Source organism: Colletes gigas, unplaced genomic scaffold (assembly GCF_013123115.1).
Source record: "Colletes gigas isolate AHSC1104 unplaced genomic scaffold, ASM1312311v1 Colletes_gigas_Sc00004, whole genome shotgun sequence".
In the NCBI taxonomy this organism is placed as follows: domain Eukaryota; kingdom Metazoa; phylum Arthropoda; class Insecta; order Hymenoptera; family Colletidae; genus Colletes; species Colletes gigas.
Window position 1 is genome coordinate 10150366 of NW_025106633.1, and position 20118 is coordinate 10170483.

A 20118-nucleotide genomic window follows, 5' to 3' on the forward strand; every position below is an offset into this window, starting at 1 on the left:
TTCACCAAAAATAATTGCAATTGACCCCTGCAACCGAAAATAATTTTTTTAAAACGATTTGAAATTTTTTTTTCCGTCGAAAAATTTCACACTTTCTCGAATTTTTTTCTAGAAAGTGGGTAGGATTTCGGGAGTATGTCTATTCACCAAAAATAATTGTAATCGACCCCCGCAACCGAAAATAATTTTTCCAGAACGATTTGAATTTTTTTTTTTCGTCGAAAAATTTAGGCAATTAGATTTTCGGTAAGGAATTTTTTTCTCGAAAGTGCGTAGGATTTCGGGGATATGTGTAATGACCAAAAATGATTGTAATTGACCCCTGTAACTAAATATAATTTTTTTAGTGTGATTTTAAATATTTTAATTTCATCTAAAAAGTTCAGTACCTACTCGAATTTTTTTCTAGAAACTGGGTAGGATTTCGGGGGTATGTCTATTCACCAAAAATGATTGTAATTGACTCCTGCAACCGACAATAATTTTTCCAGAACGATTTGAAATTTTTCAATTTAATTGTTAATAACTTTTTAACGACGCCTCAGTTAAGAAATTAATATTCTTGATTTTCGTCTTATTTTGCCCTCTAAAATCCCCCATTGAAATTTTACCCAAGAGTGGCCGAGCACCCTGTATAAACCGTTTATTATAATTATTCTTAACGCGCTACCGTCGACTAAAGCTATTGCTCGTTTTCTTCAGTCTAACACGCATCGATAAAAGATACCGGGCGATTTTGATCGTCCGATGGAAATGTTTTCTTCCAGTTACACGTTCCGAATTCAATTTAATTTTCATCATTATCTCATTTCACGTTCCCATTTTAATATAAACAAGGTTTTCGTAGAACCAATTGTAAACTGTAGACAGAGGGAATTAAAAATGACAATAGCTACCAAAACAGTCAGTACTGTTCGAGACTTTTCAACGTCGATGCACGGTTTACGCTAAAAAGTCTGGAACATTATAAACTGCCATATTGTTCGAAAAAATGAAATTTGCATCGTGCGTGACGAAAAAATAAAACTTTTTCAGGTGACCACCGTGACAGATCGAGGTTCTTCAGTGGCAAAGACGCGTCGTTAACACAAGGCACCAGCTTTGTTTCGTTCAGAAACGATGGACGCCTACAGGAAGTCCCTCCGAAAGATACAGCGTGTATCTTTATAACAGGCTCACCCAACGACGACGCGAAGTCGGATCAACGCATACTCCGATCGAAGATTTTCCCGTAGAAAAAATACACCAATTTCCCGGAACAGTTCGTATCGCTTGCTCTTAGAAAACCTACACCTGAAACGATTGGACTTGTTCGGAAACTAAAAACGTGTACGCGGAACAGAAACGCTCGGTGTTGTCGCGTACGAGAAAGATTGATAACGCGTGGCCTGTTCGAAGTACAGGGGATCCGCGTGGTACACTTATCTGTGTAATCGTGTGCATAGATCGTTTTGTCGGCGTTGAACGTTCCTTAAGTATAAATCTGTAGGAGTATCAAAATAGTAAAAATGGTGCATATGAAGACCATGAGCACGGGTAGAATCAGAATGAATCTGACGGAGCGGCTTAAGCCGCTTGGCTCTTGTCATACGACCTGTTCACCCGATTCTATCGACGCGTCGAACAGAGGTCGTTCGGCTTGTGCGTCGTTCGACGCCGACGACGCTGTACCGCCGTTCGCGGAGCTCTCCCTTCTCGTTTTGCTCGAGCCGGAGAAGCACAGGCAACCGGATTGATTGCGATTCCTCTTCAGCGTAGGCTTGTTCTCGCGGTCTCGTTCCGCGAGACACTTCTGGTAATAATCGTAGTCCTTTAAGTACCTGTCGAACAGGAAACATCTCGGTACACTATGCTATTAGGTTAATCGGAAAGTTTCGTCCATTTGGTGTCGAGTAGCCGAAGCTAGAACTGTCGTTAATCGTAACGTCTAAGGAGAAGTTAATTTTTCACTTTTGACATCTTTCAATACAATTCAGTGCATAAAAGTATATGAATATATTTTATCATATGCTTGATCTGTCATTTCTGATCATTTAAAAGCCACGGGGAAGGTCTACAAGGAAGGAAAGTGGGTCCCATATGAACTCGAGCCAAGAAACATTGAAAAGCAAACAACCATCTGCTTGGTAGATGAAGAAGAAAGGGGTTTCTGCGCCGTATCATCACAGGGGATGAAAAATGGATATGTTTTGACAACCCCAAACATCGGAAAACCATTTGTGATCCAGGCCAACCTTCAAAATCGACGCCAAAGCGGAATATCCACGGAATGAAGGCTTTACCGTATATTTGGTGGTATCAAAAAGGTATAGTATACCATGAGTTGATAAAATCTGATCAAACAGTCACAGGAGATCTCTACAGAGAACAAATTATACACTTGAGCCGAGCACTGCACGAAAAACGACCAGAATATGAAACGAGACAGCATAAAAAAACAAAAATTGTCAAAGAAACGTTAAAAACACTTTGCTGGGAAGTGCTACCCTCATGCGCCTTATTCGCCAGACTATACCCCTTTTGATTACCACTTGTGTCAGTCAATGGCACACGCACTTGCTGAGGAATGCTTCGATACATATGAAGATGTCAAAAAATGGATCTCTGATTGGATAGTCATCGCCAATGATGGACAATATTTTGATTAATGTACTTCCTCGTATTGTTCCTTAAATAAACCTTTACTTTTCGCAAAAAAACGAACGGAACTTTCCGATCGACCTAATAATTTGCCTTTCTGTTTCAGAGACAACTATTGCCATTCATTGACTAGTCGCGTACCAGACTGGAGGCCACCGATGCTCGTTGAGGTACTCCTGGTTCTCCGGATGAAGAAGCCTGACGCTTCGTGGAGACATCTTGCACAGCTTGTTGTAGTTCACGCACAAGTGGTTCATGCACCAGTCAGCGAGTTGGTCGGCATTGTGCAACTGCGACACGCAAAACACAGAATGAGCAAACAGAGAATCGTATCGAGTATCTGCGGGTGATCGAAGGATGAGCCGACCTTGCACGGTTCCAGTAGCCTCAGGCAGTTCTCCACGGCCTCGTTTCCTTCGTTCTGCGACAGCCTCTCGAGATCCTCGATCACTCTGCTTTCTACCAAATTCACCAGCCGTTGCAAACAGAGACGATTCGCCAATTCCAAGAGGTTCAAGCATCTGGCGGAGGAGATTGCTGGCACCTCGTCGGTGTAGAGATAGCACAGCAGTTTGTGGAACGTGTATTCGCGTACGCCAGGAAATACTATCTGTTAGCGGGATATTGGAATGTAGAAGTCAGTCCTAGATCGGAATCTATTGGATACTTACCACTTTTGCGCTACTTTCGCGGAAATCGCCGGAGAACATGGCCTTCATTACATCGCATCGGGCAGTGAGAATCGCTTTGTGGGCCGGTACGCTTCCATCGTCCAGGTCGAACACCACGTCAGCAAATAGCCCTAGGTGTTTGAAGTTTCAACCGATAAATAACGATCAGCCAAGATTTTTTTATCTTTAATTCAATTTTAACAACTGTTTACCTTGTTCCAGGCAAATGTTTTCCAGTCGTTGCCTCACCACTTGCTTGTACCGATAGTTGAGATCGCTGTTGAACTGGTCTCTCGTTTGCAGACTTCCCAGCACCATCAACAGCTGCAGCAGCTCCAAGAACTCGGCCGCTTGTCTAATTTCCTGCGAGCGAGAAACGGGTAGAATCATTTTGTACAAACCGGGACGAATATGTGCTGATCGATATGGAAGTATTCTTTTAAGTCGGGTCTCCTACTCCGCGTCGACGAGAATTATAAACCACCGAATGAACAATTCAATTCGAACCGATTCCATGCACCCATGAAAATACATTTACTACTCGGATGATGTATCGCTTTTGTCGTAGCGTGAACGCCCTTTGCGACTATATGCCACTAATATGTGCGTGCATGTGTGTGTGCCTGGTGTCAGCAAACGTATTTCACATTGTACTAACCAGTAGAAGCCCGATAGGAGCTGTCTGAAAGAATAGAGCCGCGTTAATTGCCGTGTAACGCACTGATAGCACCGTGCTTAAACTCATGAGACTTAAGCAATGAATATTCGCTATTATGTGCACAGACGAGACTCGATTAAGAAAAGAATGAACGCTTACTTTGTAAAAAAAAAAAAAGAAAGAAATAAGTATTTACTGTATAACTTTGGATAAAAAAAATTCGCACAGCTTTGCAATGTTCTTACTTTTTCTATTTGCAACCGTTAGTAGGATCGATTTAATTTCCTAAAAAAAGATTAGCTTTCCTCTCCATTCGTTTGCATATACCGTCAGATACAAATGTACGTGATCGAGCGTCAACCAAGACAAGAATGGATGTAGGGTGTGCTTGACCCTGTAGAAAATTTAATGGAAACTTACTTGCAGATCGTGGTACCGTTTATCCAAGCTGCCCGTATAAATGAACTGCAAACACTGCTGCATAGCCTGTGGCGTGATCAGCTTCGACAGCGTCACCACGGTCGTTGGTTGCTGGACACCGTTTGTGCTTTCGGTCTGTAACCACCGAGTTAAGAAAAGAATTAGCAAGATGGCTCTATTAAAAATTACTTAAAACTATCCCGTTTGGTTTTAGAGATCCACTGATTTTCTGCTGTTACGGGGTACCATATACAGGAAGAAGATTCTCACCAGACATACACGGATGTTCTGGAAGGCAGGATGATTGAGTTCCCTGGTCGCCCCGGCCGATTTCCTTTGGTTATCCATCGTGGGTAGCACTTGGAAGCTCGAACGCCGCTTAAGTTGTTCCCAAACTCTGTCAGACATCGTTTCAACAACGTTACCAGAAATGTAAAAGTATCTAGACGCTATGGTGCGTCTGTGTTTCAAGGCTTTGCACAGATTTGTCGGATAAACTCACTTTGCGGGTTTAGATTGATCGATACGAATCAGGCACTCGGTGTCGTCGTTGAAGTCGCCGACCGTCGCTTCGCCGAACGTGCTCACCTTGAAGAGAGAATGCAAAAGGCACGTTGTTAGACAGGGGAATGATACACGTAGCCCAATTAGGAGGAATCGGGGAGGATACCATGCTAGACTCGCTGGAACTCCTGGGCGTCTGTTCCTGAACGAGCTCCATCGTGAAGAGCCGATGAAACGCCGGGGACGCCGCGGCCAGCAAACACCGATGCGTCGAGAACGTGCAGTTCCCGGCTATCAGAGTCACGTCGGTGTGAACAGGCTTCATCCACAGCGTTTTCATGTTCTCCTCGTAGGTGCTTGTCGCGAGACATACTTCCGGCGGCACGGGTTTCGGCGGACAAAACGGTGCCTGCGAGAACAGTCCAGCGATAGAGTACTCAGGCAAATTAACCTTCACCGGGTCGAGTGTGTCTTAGAGAGTCAAGCTAGGTAGGTCAGACATTACAGTTTCAGCTTATTCGCGTGGTACGCTCAAGCTTACCCCGTCAAAAAGAATGAAACATAGATTTTATAAACGAAGAATACCTGGTTTCTGGACTTATTAATCTTTTCCCTATAGATACGCTGAGTGTCATAGATGAAGACTTACGCGGGCAACTTTAAATCTGAGAGAAGAGGAACAGTAAGAAGGAATGTATTTTGGCTTATGATGAAGAGACTGGACGCTACATTAAAGTTCTCATCTCGAAGGAGATCTCGAAGAGGACAATCGAGCTTGACCCGACTATTTTCTACCTGAAGCAGCGGCCTCTGTACTCTCTTGAGGTTCGTCATCCAGAATCGTTGCTGCCGGCGCGCGATGAGGGCGGCGCGTATCGAGTTCTCGAAGACTTCGTTGACGCCGTAATACGTGAAGACGCTGGTCTCGTAGTAGCAGACACCGAGTTCCCTCGCGACGGCTCGAGCTTGATCGGGCATCACCAAGTCGCTCTTCCTCGTCGCCCTGTTTGCGATCGGTGTGACATTGTATCGACAAAGTTCGCCTCTATGGAACGAGGATAACTATAGAACGGTCGCGAAATACTGTCTGAAAGTCACGGTGAACTTTTCGAGTCCCGCGGGAGCCTACCTTCGCGCGTCAAGGTTCGCTAAATGGAACTCGGTGTTACGTAAGCTGGAAATACCCGGAGGGTGTAGCCCTGCATCGACGTGAAAACAAACTTGGGAGTCTTTGAACAAAAGGGCAGGGGATTTCTTTTTTTCCCCCGTCCGATAGGAATAGTAAAAATAACGGGTGATCAGGAGGGCCTGCGGAGACCGTGAAATCAATACTTTGACGCATTTCGCCAAGGGGGTCGTCGTCGAAGAACCATCGATAATGTTACACGAAAACACAACTTGTATTTGAGAGCGATAACGTACCTTACGAAGGGACTACGGTCGCGAAAGTAGCTGAGATAAGTTTCATCTCGATACATGTACCGCAAGTCGTTCTTACATCCCACCAGCAACACCGGTGTCTGAGGACAGAATCTTCGTATTTCCGGGTACCACATCGCCTTGCAGTTCCGCAACGAGACGGGATTCGTTATGGAGAAACATAGCAGCACCACGTCCGATCTGTACAGACAGCGTTTTGATAGCGAATTCGTCGTGGAAGCTCTCGATCGAGCGGTTACCTGCCGTACGCGAACCGACGGTCCTTTTCGTGGTCGCCAAACGTGTCCCAGAGACGCAGGGAAACGTTCACGTTGTCGACTACTTCCCAAGATCGTTCTAGAACCTAAAATCATCGTTTTACTAATGATGATCCTATTTTAAATTACATTTTTCGCTAACTTTCAATTGCTCTGTTTTTCAGGGACTCCGGAACAGATGCAATATAAAATAGGACTAAATCTAAAAGGAGCGATAACGCTTTAGATCAACGCTTTAAAGGGTTAAGTACGAAGCACATAAGGTGACTGTACGCGTTACATTTGCCCAGAGACTCGTGAAACCTGGAAGAAAGTATAACTTACTAATCTAAACTCACATCTTTATAGATCCTGTACTGGTCGATGGCCCATACGGTGGGCACGTGGGTAGTCAACAGCTGCGATAGCGATACGTGTTTGTTGCAAGCCCTCGCGCATATCAGTCTGGTCTTTCCGACCGCCGTATCGCCCACGACCACGCACTTGACCAGTTCCTGATGCGGCTGCTCATTGTCCATCACCGACGATCACCCCTGTTCATCCAATGTGCCCTTCCACGCGCCAGGTCGTCCGAACACGCAGCTAGCTCCGCCGTCGGTGCAACCGCTGTCGTACCTACAGCTGTACACGTCCACCACATCCGATCCCGACCGAGGATTAGACCTGGATCTCGCTATCGGCCCGGTCTACGATGCTGAAACTAACCAGAAATCAAGCAGGACGCGTCACCGAGCGGACAGTTTGCACGCGATGCCCTTGACAAGATTCTAGAACCGTCTTAATCATTAATCATCGGGGATTATCGTGGTCAGTTCGAAAAACTCGCGCCGCAGAGAAGAGGCAATTTGCTGGGAAATTGTCTGACATTTTACACCGTAAACGACGCTTGGATTTTTTTCGTCCATCGTGCTGGGAGCCCTGCGTTAACCCTCTGCACGATGTTTCGTCGCTTTTAATTTGAACCGCGGCTGAGCAGGATGTAGGAGTTTAAGGCTACTTGTACCTAATGGAGGTGTTCCACGATACACCAGAGGTGTGGTACGCTATAATTTAAGCCTACACGAACTGGAGATGCGCTCAAAGTTGAAGGAAAAAGGATTGGATGACCCCGGTACGGGTTACGTTGACCCTGCCTTATTGGTTAAGAGTTAAGTGAGCTTTTAACGGATTGATTTTGAAAGAGAAACTCGTTGGACCGTAGAGGGGTATCAGAAGTAACGTGGAACTGAAAATAACACCGATAATCGTCGCATCACCGAGGAGGAAATCTTCCACGGTGGTCGCTTAACCATAGGTGGTATTTCAAGCTTCCGTGCAACGTTCAGACGTTTAGACATCGTGCATATACATATACGCAGAATGTCTATTGATTTGACCCCGTAAGCGCCTTCTCTATATTTAGTATCGAACCTTCGCAACGCCAACCTCAACCCCGATATCACCTTAACCCTGAACGAACGCGTGGACAGAGCTTTCGTCTATCCTCGATCGGTACAAAGCTACATGCTTCCAAAGTAAAAGTTCCAGCATTCGTTCGGACCGGTTTGCACCGTGTTCGAGTGGTTGCTGGTTATTTATATCGGGTCCAAAAGGCAGACATTTGCACAGCGATTCGCGGACATTTGTTAAATATACATACAGGGGTAAATCTGGACGTCGAACACGAGGCTGAACGGTGACGTTCGACTTCGGTAGACGGCCAGTAATACCGTGATATAAATAGTTTCGAATAGTTTCTCGATGCTTCGGCGAAAACAACCCCTATCAATTAAAATATTTATAGCTGCGAATTGAAACGTCGTTCGAAGGATTCCCGAGAATCCGAGGAATCTTTAAAGACCACCAAACGTTTGGAAAATTCGTTGAACGAGAGTAACTTTTTATCGATGCATAGCTCACTTCGTAATGGACACTCTCGCGTGCTAAATCTAGGCCTATGATCTAGGTTTGGATCGAATCTGCACCATCGGAACGAAGGTTGCGTCCAGTGTTTTAATAATCATCGTCACAGAGATAAATAAGAGCTGGAAAGGTCGAAGAGTCGCGTGACACCAGGAACATTATCACCTTTCTGCGGATACTGTAAAATTGTATTTGAAACGGACGTGTCGATAGCAGGCGTTAGGTGACAACGTCCATACGTGTGTACGTGCAGAACGGTCGCTTGTAGATGTGAAAATCGAAGTACTGCTTCTTGGAACTGCTCTGTGAATGAATCCATTCCAATTTTAAGAATCTTGCTATCGATCGTCATGGCTCCACGCTCTTAAAACGAATCGTTCTTAAATGAGATTACGGAAAATAAATTGGGAATCGTTTGGTCGACGTTTCGTGTCTGTAATGGAATAACTGGAAAATTTCATTTGTTCGAATCGATTGCGACTAAAATCTATAAATTTCTATTATAGAAATTAAGAAACATATAGTATTCGTTGTAGTTGAATTATCCTAATGAGGTTGTTAGTCCACTCGAGGCTGTCATTAAGCTTATTAGTCTACTTTTAATCTATCATTTTGCTTGTTCGCTTCTATGTACTCGTGTCTCTATGTTTTTATAATTCTACATTTTTATATCTCTACCTTTACACGTACGCTTATCTATCTCTAGTCTATCACTCTAGTTTGACTCTAGACTATCATTAAAGTCGTTAAACTGCCTTAGGTCTATGATTATGTCATTACACACGGGGTAAACTATTTAAACGGGAACGTCTAAATATCTCTGTTGTTCGTAGCTGCATAAAAACACTGTTCAAGGCAAAGTTAAACTATTCGAAAGTACGAGCATAGTTATAGGGAAGAATGTTCGGTAAAGTAATCATTTTTTTTTCAAGATTCCAAGGTCGTGTATGCCTCCTTTAACCCTCTATATTATATTTATAATATTATATAATATAGTTATAAATATTATAACTACCAAGAAACTAAAGTGACATTTTTTTTTGTTTCAGAGAACCGTTAAACGCGTTTGAAGGGAAACCGACGAGAAAATTATGTCGAATAAAAAGAAGTGCGCTCGGTCGACAATTTCCAGGTGGAAGGAAACAATTTAGCGCGGCCATTGCATGCCGATTCAGCCTTGCATTTCAGAAACTTCTCAAGAAACGTTTTTCCCTGTGCAAATGAAAAAAAAAATGAAGCCTGGAAGTTTCTAAAATCGATACACGACTCGGTCACGAATCCTGCCCCACGATTATTGTTCCCATCGCACGGTGTCCCAGAAAATATTGTGCGTTTCGAAACTTTGCTTCGTCGAGCGACAACTGCAACGAAACAGAGTTTCAAGCACGATGACCTACCTTTGGAAAAATTTTAATGGGGGATTCTAGAGGCCAGAATAAGACGAAAATCAAGGATACCAATTTATCGATGGAGGCTTCGTTAAAAAGTTATTAACAATTAAAGTCAAAAATTTCAAATCGTTCTGGAAAAATTATTTTCAGCTGTGGGGGTCAATTACAATCATTTTTGGTGAATAGACATACCCCCGAAATCCTATCCATTTTCTAGAAAAAAATTCGAGTAGGTACTGAACTTTTTAGATGAAATTAAAATATTTAAAATCACACTAAAAAAATTATATTTAGTTACAGGGGTCAAATACAATAATTTTTTATCATTACACGTACCCCCGAAATCCTACCCGCTTTCTAGAAAAAAATTCGAGAAGGTGTGAAATTTTTCGACGGAAAAAAAAAATTTCGAATCGTTTTGGAAAAATTATTTTCGGTTGTGGGGGTCCATTACAATTATTTTTGATGAATAGACACACCATCGTAATCTTGCGCATTTTTGAGAAAAAAATTCAGCAAGTGCGGAACTTCAAACGTTGGTAACTTTTTAACGAAGCCTCCATCGATAAATTGGTATTCTTGATTTTCGTCTTATTTTGGACTCTAGAATCACCTGTTAAAATTTTTCCCAGGGTTGGCCGAACCACCCTGTATATTACAAACAGCCCTAATAGCAGTAATGTTCGAACTTGTTTTAAACTAGGTGGATTGTAGTTGCACGAGGCGCGTAATCGCGATATTTCGTTATTAAGTGAAAGAGAAAGAGGTCGAGCAATAAGAGCGCTGTTTACTCAATTAATGTCGACGACGCGAGGGGGTCGTTGACCCCGCGGCAATTCTTGGACTTGGATCGCCCTTCGACGGGATTGATTTACTAGCCTGGCGGAGACTAGACGTCTCTATAACTCGCGACGCCAACCTTTTTCTTTTTTTTCTTTTCTTTCGTCTCTCTTCCGTGCTATTTTTTTTCTTCGCTGACCTCCCAATTGCGTCGTTCTGCAATGCGTCAACGCACGCAACACGCATCCACAATGGACGCCATATCGTTCGAAACTTGTTTTACTACGTTCTAATCTTTCAGGTTCTGTTTCGCGGCAGCAATTTTCTATTTGCACGAAGATATCGGTTGTTTCGTACGATCGCGCGATTTTTGGCACGGATAATGCGAAACCCGTGTTCCAAGTTTCCGCGCGTTTTCCCTGTTGTTTTTCAACGCCAGTTTTACGAGAGCAATGCATCTTATCGCGTAATGCGCGAGTTTATCGTCGTGAGTCATTTCGAGCGAAACGTTCTTCGTCCAATTGGGATGGTTGACTGTCAAAATTAATAGCAGAGTTTACGTTTGTGACATACATCTATGTATATCTGTATTTATTACAGTATATTTACGATACGTTAGAAGTAACGCATGGCTAGAATGCAAAGATGGCGTTGACAACACAAGGGGCAAACCGGAAGTGTCGTCACAAATGGCGACGCGACATCAAACGTACAAAATGCACTGAGTTGCCAACATAAAGTATGGCGCCACATAAACTCACAATAACATTGACCAGAGCGAGGGGTCATTATTTATGGGAAAATTGCGCCGCAGGAATCGTGGAAACCATTTCTGCGATGTTTTGTCACCAGCTTTAGAACCGTCATCCGACTCGTAACAAATGTACTTTACTTTTGCCTGTTTTCTAACCTCTTTCGTAGATTAAACGAATCGATGCATTTCTAACGTCGATTAGACGCTATCGGTGAACATCGCGCGATGGCGAACGCAATAAATGAGTTGTAAATCCAGCGTTTGGCAAAGCATGTCGGATCCAGTGGCCATTTCTAGGTCACGCTTGGCATCGTCGTTGCACGTTTAACGATCGCGCGATAAGTTCAAGTGCAGCGCCATCGAACGCGGCCCCTCTTTTTCCTGAATCGTTGATCGTTTACAGGCAATAATCTAACAACGCGACACCGGCAGACTTCTTGCACCACGTAACAACGTAGCGTTAAACGATCGATAGGACCTTGTCAGAAGTTGACAACAACTTCCGGGACGATTGTCGCAGAAATTCCTCCAATTATCGAAACATACGTTTAGGCTGTCTGCGCCACAGTTATCTTTATGCCTGTACCCTATCTACGATACGAGTGTTCTGACTTAAGGTAAACATGTTTTTCTCCAATAACCTGAGTAACAATAAAGATAATTGCACCGTGTTATTAATTTTATAATTGCGGAGGAACGCAGTTGCTTTTAGAACGATGGCAGATTATACAGAGTGTTCGGCCACCCCTGGGTAAAATTTTAACAGGCGATTCTAGAGGCCAAAATAAGACGAAAATCAAGAATACCGATTTATCGATGGAGGCTTCGTTAAAAAGTTATTAACGTTTAATGTTCCGCCAGTACTGAATTTTTTTCTCGAAAACGCGCAAGATTACAGCGATGTGTCTATTCACCAAAAATAATTGTAATCGACCCCCGCAGCCGAAAATAATTTTTCCAAAACGATTTGAAATTTTTTTTTTCCCGTCGAAAAATTTCACACCTTCTCGAATTTTTTTCTAGAAAGTGGGTAGGATTTCGGGGGTACGTGTAATGATAAAAAATGATTGTAATTGACCCCTGTAACTAAATATAATTTTTTTAGTGTGATTTTAAATATTTTAATTTCATCTAAAAAGTTCAGTACATACTCGAATTTTTTTCTCGAAAATGGATAGGATTTCGAAGGTATGTGTATCCACCAAAAATGATTGTAATCGACCCCCGCAGCCGAAAATAATTTTTCCAGAACGATTTGAAATTATTGACTTTAATTGTTAATAACTTTTTAACGACGCCTCAATTAAGAAATTAATATTCTTGATTTTCGTCGTATTTTGGCCTCTAGAATCCTCCATTAAAATTTTTCCCAAAGATGGCGGAACACCCTGTATATATCATAATCAATTGTAACAACGATCGATAGTTATTGAAAATAGGATTCTCAGCATCAAATTAAACACCCTTAAACTGTATCCTATTCGATACTAATTTTGTTCAGGGCAAAAAAGTAACTACTTTAACCCTTTGCATTCCAAGTTGCTGATATATTTGTATTTCTTTGTTGCTAACTTTTGTTTCTATTTCAGATGCAAAGTGGTATGCGGCTCGTTTGGTGCACCTACGCGGATAGGGTTAATCGGTCGATCGATCGAGTGGATCAGCTGTTGTGACGCACCAGGCGCGGACCTAATAGCCATTCGCTCCGTTAACTATTGCATCAAACGACGAAACGGATGATTTCACGATCGACAGTTATTGAAAATAGGATTCTCAGCATCAAATTAAACACCCTTAAACTCTATCCTTATTCGATACTAATTTTGTTCAGGTTAAAAAAGTAACCACTTTAACCCTTTGTGCTCCAAGTGGCTGATATTTTGTATTTCTTTGTTGTTAACTTTTGTTTCTGTTTCAGACGCGAAGTCATGGCACTCCATCGATCGTGTGGATCAGCTGTTCGTTAACTCTTGCATCTAAAAACGAAACGAATGATTTGACGATCGACGCGCCTCGATGGGAGTCACAGAATCACAGACCCCTTCGATTTATCGTGCAACGAGTTATTAAGATGGACAACGATAGGGTACAGCCACTTTTTCTAAAGATGCAACGACCCGACCTAGTCACTAAATCTTACTAAATACTGTACGCGCCTATAGGACGAAGTACTTATAGTTTTACAGAGAATTAGCTGAACTCTGTACGTCGATGCTCTGACACAGCACTCGTAAAACCTGCAATGCGCCAGGTTTTACCAGGAGACCACATACGCGACGATTTGTCATTCGAGAAGCCGCCTAAGACATGCGATGGCGGTTGCAGCAAGCCGTGTGTTGTTTCCCCAACGAGCATCGACGAATCAGCACCGGACCGTGAGAAGAGCTACTCAACAAGTGAAAATCTCTAATGTTTCTGCACTGCGGTAAGTTATACCAACCGGTCGTACACTGTTTTTCCTAGAAGTGGACGTAACGATTTGTTCAGCAAATTGTACAGAAAACTAGTACGCTTAGGGCCATTGAATCTGTCGCGAGGTCACGCCACACGGGTATGTGAAATCGTCATTTTCCATCAATCGAAACGCTTTAGATCTTGTAACAGATTCAGTATACTTCCATTGCAGGGTTGAAGTTATAAAAAATTTAGCCAATTGATCCTCGAATGGCCAGTCCAGCTTCCAAGTTGGTCATGAAACCTGCAGTACGTCAGATTATGCATCAGCGACCTATCACTATCCAACAACAGAGTGTAAATGCCTTGTCCACGCCATTGTATTCGTACACACTATGATCTTAGCCAATCAGTTTACGTACATCCACGTCGTTCCACCAATAGGAAGTCGATACGAGCCAATTTACGCGTTTGGCGTATCATAGAAACGTGTTTGTCGAAGTCGGTGCGCAACTAGTTGAAGCAATCGCGTTGATCACTGTTGTATAACCGATTCCGCGATAAATCGTTACGTGGCCCCTGTCGGATCGAGAGATAATAGAAGAAAAACGAGCACGTGGAAGAATCCATGTGCAACGAGACTTTGCGTTGCACCAGAGACGCTATAGCTTACATAAGTTACCGCCACGGGGAACCAACAAAGAGATATAACGCGGAGAGACCGAGACAACGGATCGACAAACGCGAGGACAGTGCTCTTCGTCATCGAACAAAGCATAACCATAGGGCAATTGCGTCCAGAGTCTCCTAAACGATCAGTGGTTAATTGACCCCTCGCAACAATCTGCTCTAGAAGGCCAAACGTACCGACAAAGAACATTATTGCTTACTTAGAAGCTTAGGTTTCGATGAAACTCGGATCAGCGTAACGTTCGTGTGAAAACTAATCTCAAAGTTGGTAATGAAATACCTATACCTGTAGCAATCAATCCCCAAACGTTACGCTGATGTCTCGATTATCGAAATAAAGTGTCGTCGATAGCGATGCACTGATAAGTACATCAATATTACTTGTCGATATTTCGTGTAGCACCGATACGATTCAAACGCCATCACTGAAATTGAGGATATCATCAAAGTTGTTCGAATAACTTCCAGACTATCGTTCGAATTTCAATTTTCAATTCCACTTTTCGGTGGACGATCAGCCTGCGCGGGAATTTGAAAAATTCGTTCCGCGTGACGGGAATTTCAATAAACTCGAAGCCGCGGATACCAAGCAATTTCGGTAATAGCGTTGCAGACCGGTGGATAACAGGCTGAACAAAAAAATTGAACTTTTAGGCCGCGAGCCAACAGTCCTCTCCCTGAGTAGCCATCTTGTATAATTTTTTCGCGTCGCTTTAAATCAATTTCTCGATGCTCCATTCACGGAACTCGGGTTTATTTTTAAACGCTCGCCCAGAGTCTGAATCGCGATTACCCGTACATTCGTTTTTAACTGCAGAGATACGAACCATTTTGTTTAAGCTTGTTTCAACTATTTGCAAGTTAGGTACCTGGTCTTTGTTTACATTGATTGGAAAAGATAGTACACGGTTGTGAAATTAATAGAAAGTATAATCTACTTGTTCCAAGAGCCTAACTTTGGTACAAATAGAATATATGCTGCTTTCCCTCCAAAAAATTCTTTCTACTAGAATAATAATTAGTAATTTAAGGTTTCTGCGTTTTCTTGGACGCGTGGTTAACCCTTTGCTTTTAGACATTAGATTTTCGGTAAGGAATTTTTTTTTAGAAAGTGGGCAGGATTTCGGGGGTATGTCTATTCACCCAAAACAATTGTAACTTGCCTCTGCAACCGAAAATAATTTTTCCAAAACGATTTGAAATTTTTTAATTTAATTGTCAATAACTTTTTAACGAGGCCTCAGTCAAGAAACTGATATGCTAATTTTCGTCTTATTTTGATCTCTAGAATCTGCTATTAAATTTTTTCCCAGGGTTGGTCGAACACCCTGTATAATACGACGACTCCAGAATACACACGATTCCGCCACAAAGTCGCGTCGAGTTGCTGGTTCGCCCGAGCGAAAAAGGCTTCCAGGGTAAAGGGTTAAACCCAAAAATAATTTTTTAAATGCTCTTGCAATAAAATTAGACCCTTTCTAACGTTTTACAAATTCTTTTTCAGACAGAGCTTTCTCCTAATGCGAAGAATAAGGCACCATCGCTCGTCGTTCGGCACTAAAAGGGTTAAAGAGTTAGAAGAGGGGGTAAACCCAATCGTTCGTGCATGTTTGTCGTTGCACCGAGCCCTATTGGCGTGCCCCTTCTCGGCGCGTAATTACAAATTAGTCGTGCCATAGAAACAGAGACGTACGGTCTATATTTCAGGGAACATAACGCATGTTTCACTCGTGTATCGTCGGGCAATCAAGATCAAAGGGTCCCACTCACCGAAGTAGATCGTAGCGTGTTCCTAGATCTTTTGGAACGGGAGTGCTGGTCTCGGGGGAATCCGCCACAGGACACGCAGGTCTCACCAAATACACCCTGTCGATAACACGCGCGGACAGCCTCGAAACGAACGGGAATCGAGCGCATCCGCGACGAGTCCACTGGTCGCGCGGGATCACGTTTTATCCGCACGCACCCACGCCGAGGATGGCTTCGACACGGAGGACACGGAAGGCGATCAGTCCTCGAAATCTCGCGCGAACCGGTCAAGAGGATCACGGGAAACGATCCAGGATGGGATTGCACCTGTCGTCCCTCGGATCGCGACGATGGACTAGAAGCTGCAACGGCACGCTGCACACCCAACACGCACCACGCAAGTTCCAGCTGACGTCCTGGCGAATCGAAGAAGTGGGGAGGGGCATGGCATCCACCACGGGGAACACCGGGGGCTGTGGCTAGGCCCTCGTGGATTTCGTCGCTCGCGACACTCGGCGATCCAGTCTTTTTCAAGCTTTGCCTGCCTGGTTTTCCTAGTTCGTTGAAACACGAACGCGAGAATCGCAACCGTAGTCGTGTCAGCGACAGGCCATGAAGCGACCCAGTCTTTCGTGTCGTCGATCGAAACCAGAGCAACGATAAGCTGCCTAGGAACGCGCCTCGCCTCGCCTCGCGTCGCCTCGCGGCGCACGTGTGCACCTAAAACGCGACGAATGGCTCTCCCGCAAGATAGGGCGCAACCTGGCTGCCCGTCGACGACGAACTCGCGGCCACGACGCCACCAACAGGGAATCAATTGACGAGGAACCCTCCGGGAGAAGGGGAACCGTTCGAAGCGACGTGCTCTGCCGACCAGCCGCGCGACACTCAATGAACTCGTCTCTGACCCCAACGTCCTGCTTCGCTACAGAGCCACAACCACCCGTCTACCACCCACTCGACAGACCCACCCCCCTTCGTTCCGCAGTCCCCCACCCGTTTCTTAACAGATTTCGCCGCGATTACGACTCTCGCCGACTATCGACTCGACGCGACCGTTCTGCTTGGACTTTGGACTTTGGGGTTCCTTGAGTTTACTCCATTCGGGACTGGTATTTGAAAATTCTATCCTATCGCTAATTTGAAACGCGTCTTTCTTACGAATCGTCGTCGAGGGGCGGATAGACGAGTAAAATTGTGAACTAGAAATTGGTAAAATGTAATCTCAGAACTCGCGAGCAAACGTTACGAATCGTGGCTGACCATTCGGACTCGTTGCAATTTCTTTCAACCACAAATCACGAGATTTTTAATTAGAAAGCATTAGATTAGGTTCTGCTTCGTTAGACCCACGGTTCGTAGAGTTCATTGACCTTGTTAACGTTAAACAAACATTGAGAAGAGCTTGATAGATTCTTCAGCGTGCAATGTACCTGATCGAGAACGTAATAAGTAGACTGCGGATGTTTATGCATTTGTGGGAAATTTTAATCCTCAAAAATAAGAAATACTTAAAGTAAGATTCGAATTATTATATTTAAGGGTTAAGACAATCATCTACTAAGCTCCCATTTCATTAATTCTATTAATAAAAATATGAATTTACATAAAGATCCGCAGTCTACTAATAATCTAATCTATTCGTAAACCAAGCTACCCTAGACTTGGCCCAAGCTTTTATAAATAATTTGTTTCCCTCTATCGCGAGTCGACGTAGCGTTTACGAACAAATCGACTAGAAACGAGCGTGTTAGAGAGTGTCTAACGCGACTGGCTAGAGCCCTAGAGGCTGTCCAAGTGGCAGAACTTGTATAAAGCGAGATTCGACGTATCGTATCGGTTGTTACGCGAAATAAAAGTCGCCACGTAGGAATAGAATGCATCGAAACGCCGCGCATCGAGCTGCGCATGCTGGCCTCGCTGTGACGTCAGGAAGCGAAAAATCAATCCACCACGTCGCACTGTACAGTGCACCAGGACAGGGACGCCCGCATATTTCGCTATCGCGGTCGTCGAATTAGTCGAATCGATCGATTGCTCTGGAACCGATTCCTCCAACGATCGCTGACCCTCGAAAATCGAACGAACGCTTTTCAATCGAATGCTTTTAATCGAATCTAACAAGTAGAAGTCGTAAGAATCGAGTTGCAATGTTCCACAATGTTGGTCCAACGCGTTAGAAGCTATTTGTTCAGAGATCGATAGAGACATCGATTTCGTACGAGTTTGACGTATACGTTTGGTCGCGTGACGAATTCCACCCGCGATTAAATTGTTAGTTTCGATGTAACTGGATAGTACACCGCGTGGAAACTAATTGGAAGTAGCAAGGAACGTGAAAATGCAATCAGAACGGAGAACGTAGGCGAACTGTTCAAAGTTACTCGAACAGATGCAAATTCGAAAGCATATCTATGTGTCTAGAGTCTCTTCGATGTTCCTTAGGATTAGAAAGGTTTCTTCGTCGATCTAGATTTCACCTCGATTCATCATCTCATCTAATAATACCTGTTCCTTCCGGTAGATCCAAAGAATTAGCGACAAATGTATCGATACGCTATCTCGAGTATCGTTGTCTCGAATTTAGACTTAAAAAGTCGGCCATCTTTAAATTCGCGTGACTCCAAAGCCACTATCTTTATAGTAGTTTTGTTCAATGTTAATTTATGTGCAAAAGGGTTGAAACAATGAGTGAGAAACGAGTGATCGTGAAAGACGAACGTGATTTTAATTTGTGTAAAAAGATTGTGTGCTTGGTGTGTTTCGAATTCGTAATTTCCCGGTCGAAGCAGCGCGTTGTTGAACGATCGTTACGCAATCCCTTCGAACAGTAGTGTTTAGTCAATTAATTAATTGGCTGTTCTGGCTCGTCAAGAACGCACACGCCCGTGTAATTGGCATAATGCTTGTGTAACACGAGGCCCCCGTCTCGTGGACGCTTAATTCGACCGGTCGGAAACACGCGACGTCGATCGTTTGTTTATACGCACCGATGGGTTACGGATTACCGAGTTGCAGGCGTCGCGACGCACCGCGAACGGCTAAAATAGGTATCTCGATGCAAGCTTCGCGACAAAAGCAAAAAGATTTAACCGTTATTTAACCCTTTGCACTCCTGTGTCGAGTGTGATTCGACGTCAATTTTTATCTCAGAAGCACATTACCGCCAGGTGGCGAAGCTTCTCCAGCGCTTTCTCGCGAGAGAATTGCATTATCGCGGATATACATATATGTCAGGTCATAAATTGCTTTTGCATAAGGTCAAACACTTAAAGGCGGTGGGAGCTGCTGGTAACAAAATTGAAATATAATTCGAAGTGCAAAGGGTTGATAAAAGATAATAAAAAATGGACCAAAGAAATATTTTCGTGGGGTTCGAGGATCTCTGTTCGAGTTCCTAAAAATCTAGCAATACTTTACGAAAAAATTAAAAACTTTCCGTTTTAACTTCGTTACACGGGAATCCCCCATTTGAGAAGAATCGTAACCAACAGTTTCTATTATTTTTACGCTGAATACATACGATTGATCGGTCAGATGGTACCGGTGAAGATGCACTCTCACTGACGAGGCCAGAAAAACACGGTCTTTTATGTCCTCCGGAACGACGCAGCGCCTCGGGCATGATAATTGATAACGACTGTTTTTCCACCGCGAGTAAACGTTTGCGTCGCGTTAAATGTCCCTCGCGAAGAAACGACGAACCGTGAACGACAGATGTCGGACGTTGGAGGCCAACCACAGGCCGTGGTCGCGAGCAAACAATCGTAAAGTTGCATTGGTCCGCGAGGACCGTAGAAAGGAATTCCTGCGATGCTCTGTTGTCCGTTGTCTGGACCGCCATTAGCTTATCAAGTTAAACGGACAC

At 43.7% G+C, this 20118-nt stretch overlaps 1 protein-coding gene across 3 annotated transcripts; it reads right to left on the bottom strand.

Annotated features, from left to right (window-relative positions):
* Positions 1 to 546: 546 nt before the first annotated feature.
* Positions 547 to 19938, bottom strand: LOC122394756 (rho-related BTB domain-containing protein 1). Of its 3 annotated transcripts, none has more exons than XM_043391863.1 (15): positions 19774 to 19938; positions 6929 to 7290; positions 6573 to 6676; positions 6316 to 6513; positions 5689 to 5896; positions 5060 to 5302; positions 4892 to 4977; positions 4660 to 4786; positions 4390 to 4524; positions 3970 to 3993; positions 3524 to 3674; positions 3312 to 3442; positions 3008 to 3250; positions 2782 to 2930; positions 547 to 1820 (listed from the first exon to the last, which is right to left on the bottom strand). In XM_043391863.1, the coding sequence occupies exons 2-15, from the start codon at positions 7106 to 7108 to the stop codon at positions 1586 to 1588; spliced, it is 2214 nt and encodes a 737-aa protein (XP_043247798.1). In that variant the 5' UTR covers positions 7109 to 7290; positions 19774 to 19938; the 3' UTR covers positions 547 to 1585. The 3 variants fall into 3 exon arrangements, with proteins under 3 accessions (XP_043247798.1, XP_043247799.1, XP_043247800.1); XM_043391864.1 differs by lacking the exon at positions 19774 to 19938 and adding an exon at positions 16272 to 17086; XM_043391865.1 differs by lacking the exon at positions 3970 to 3993.
* Between the last annotated feature and the right edge of the window lie 180 nt (positions 19939 to 20118).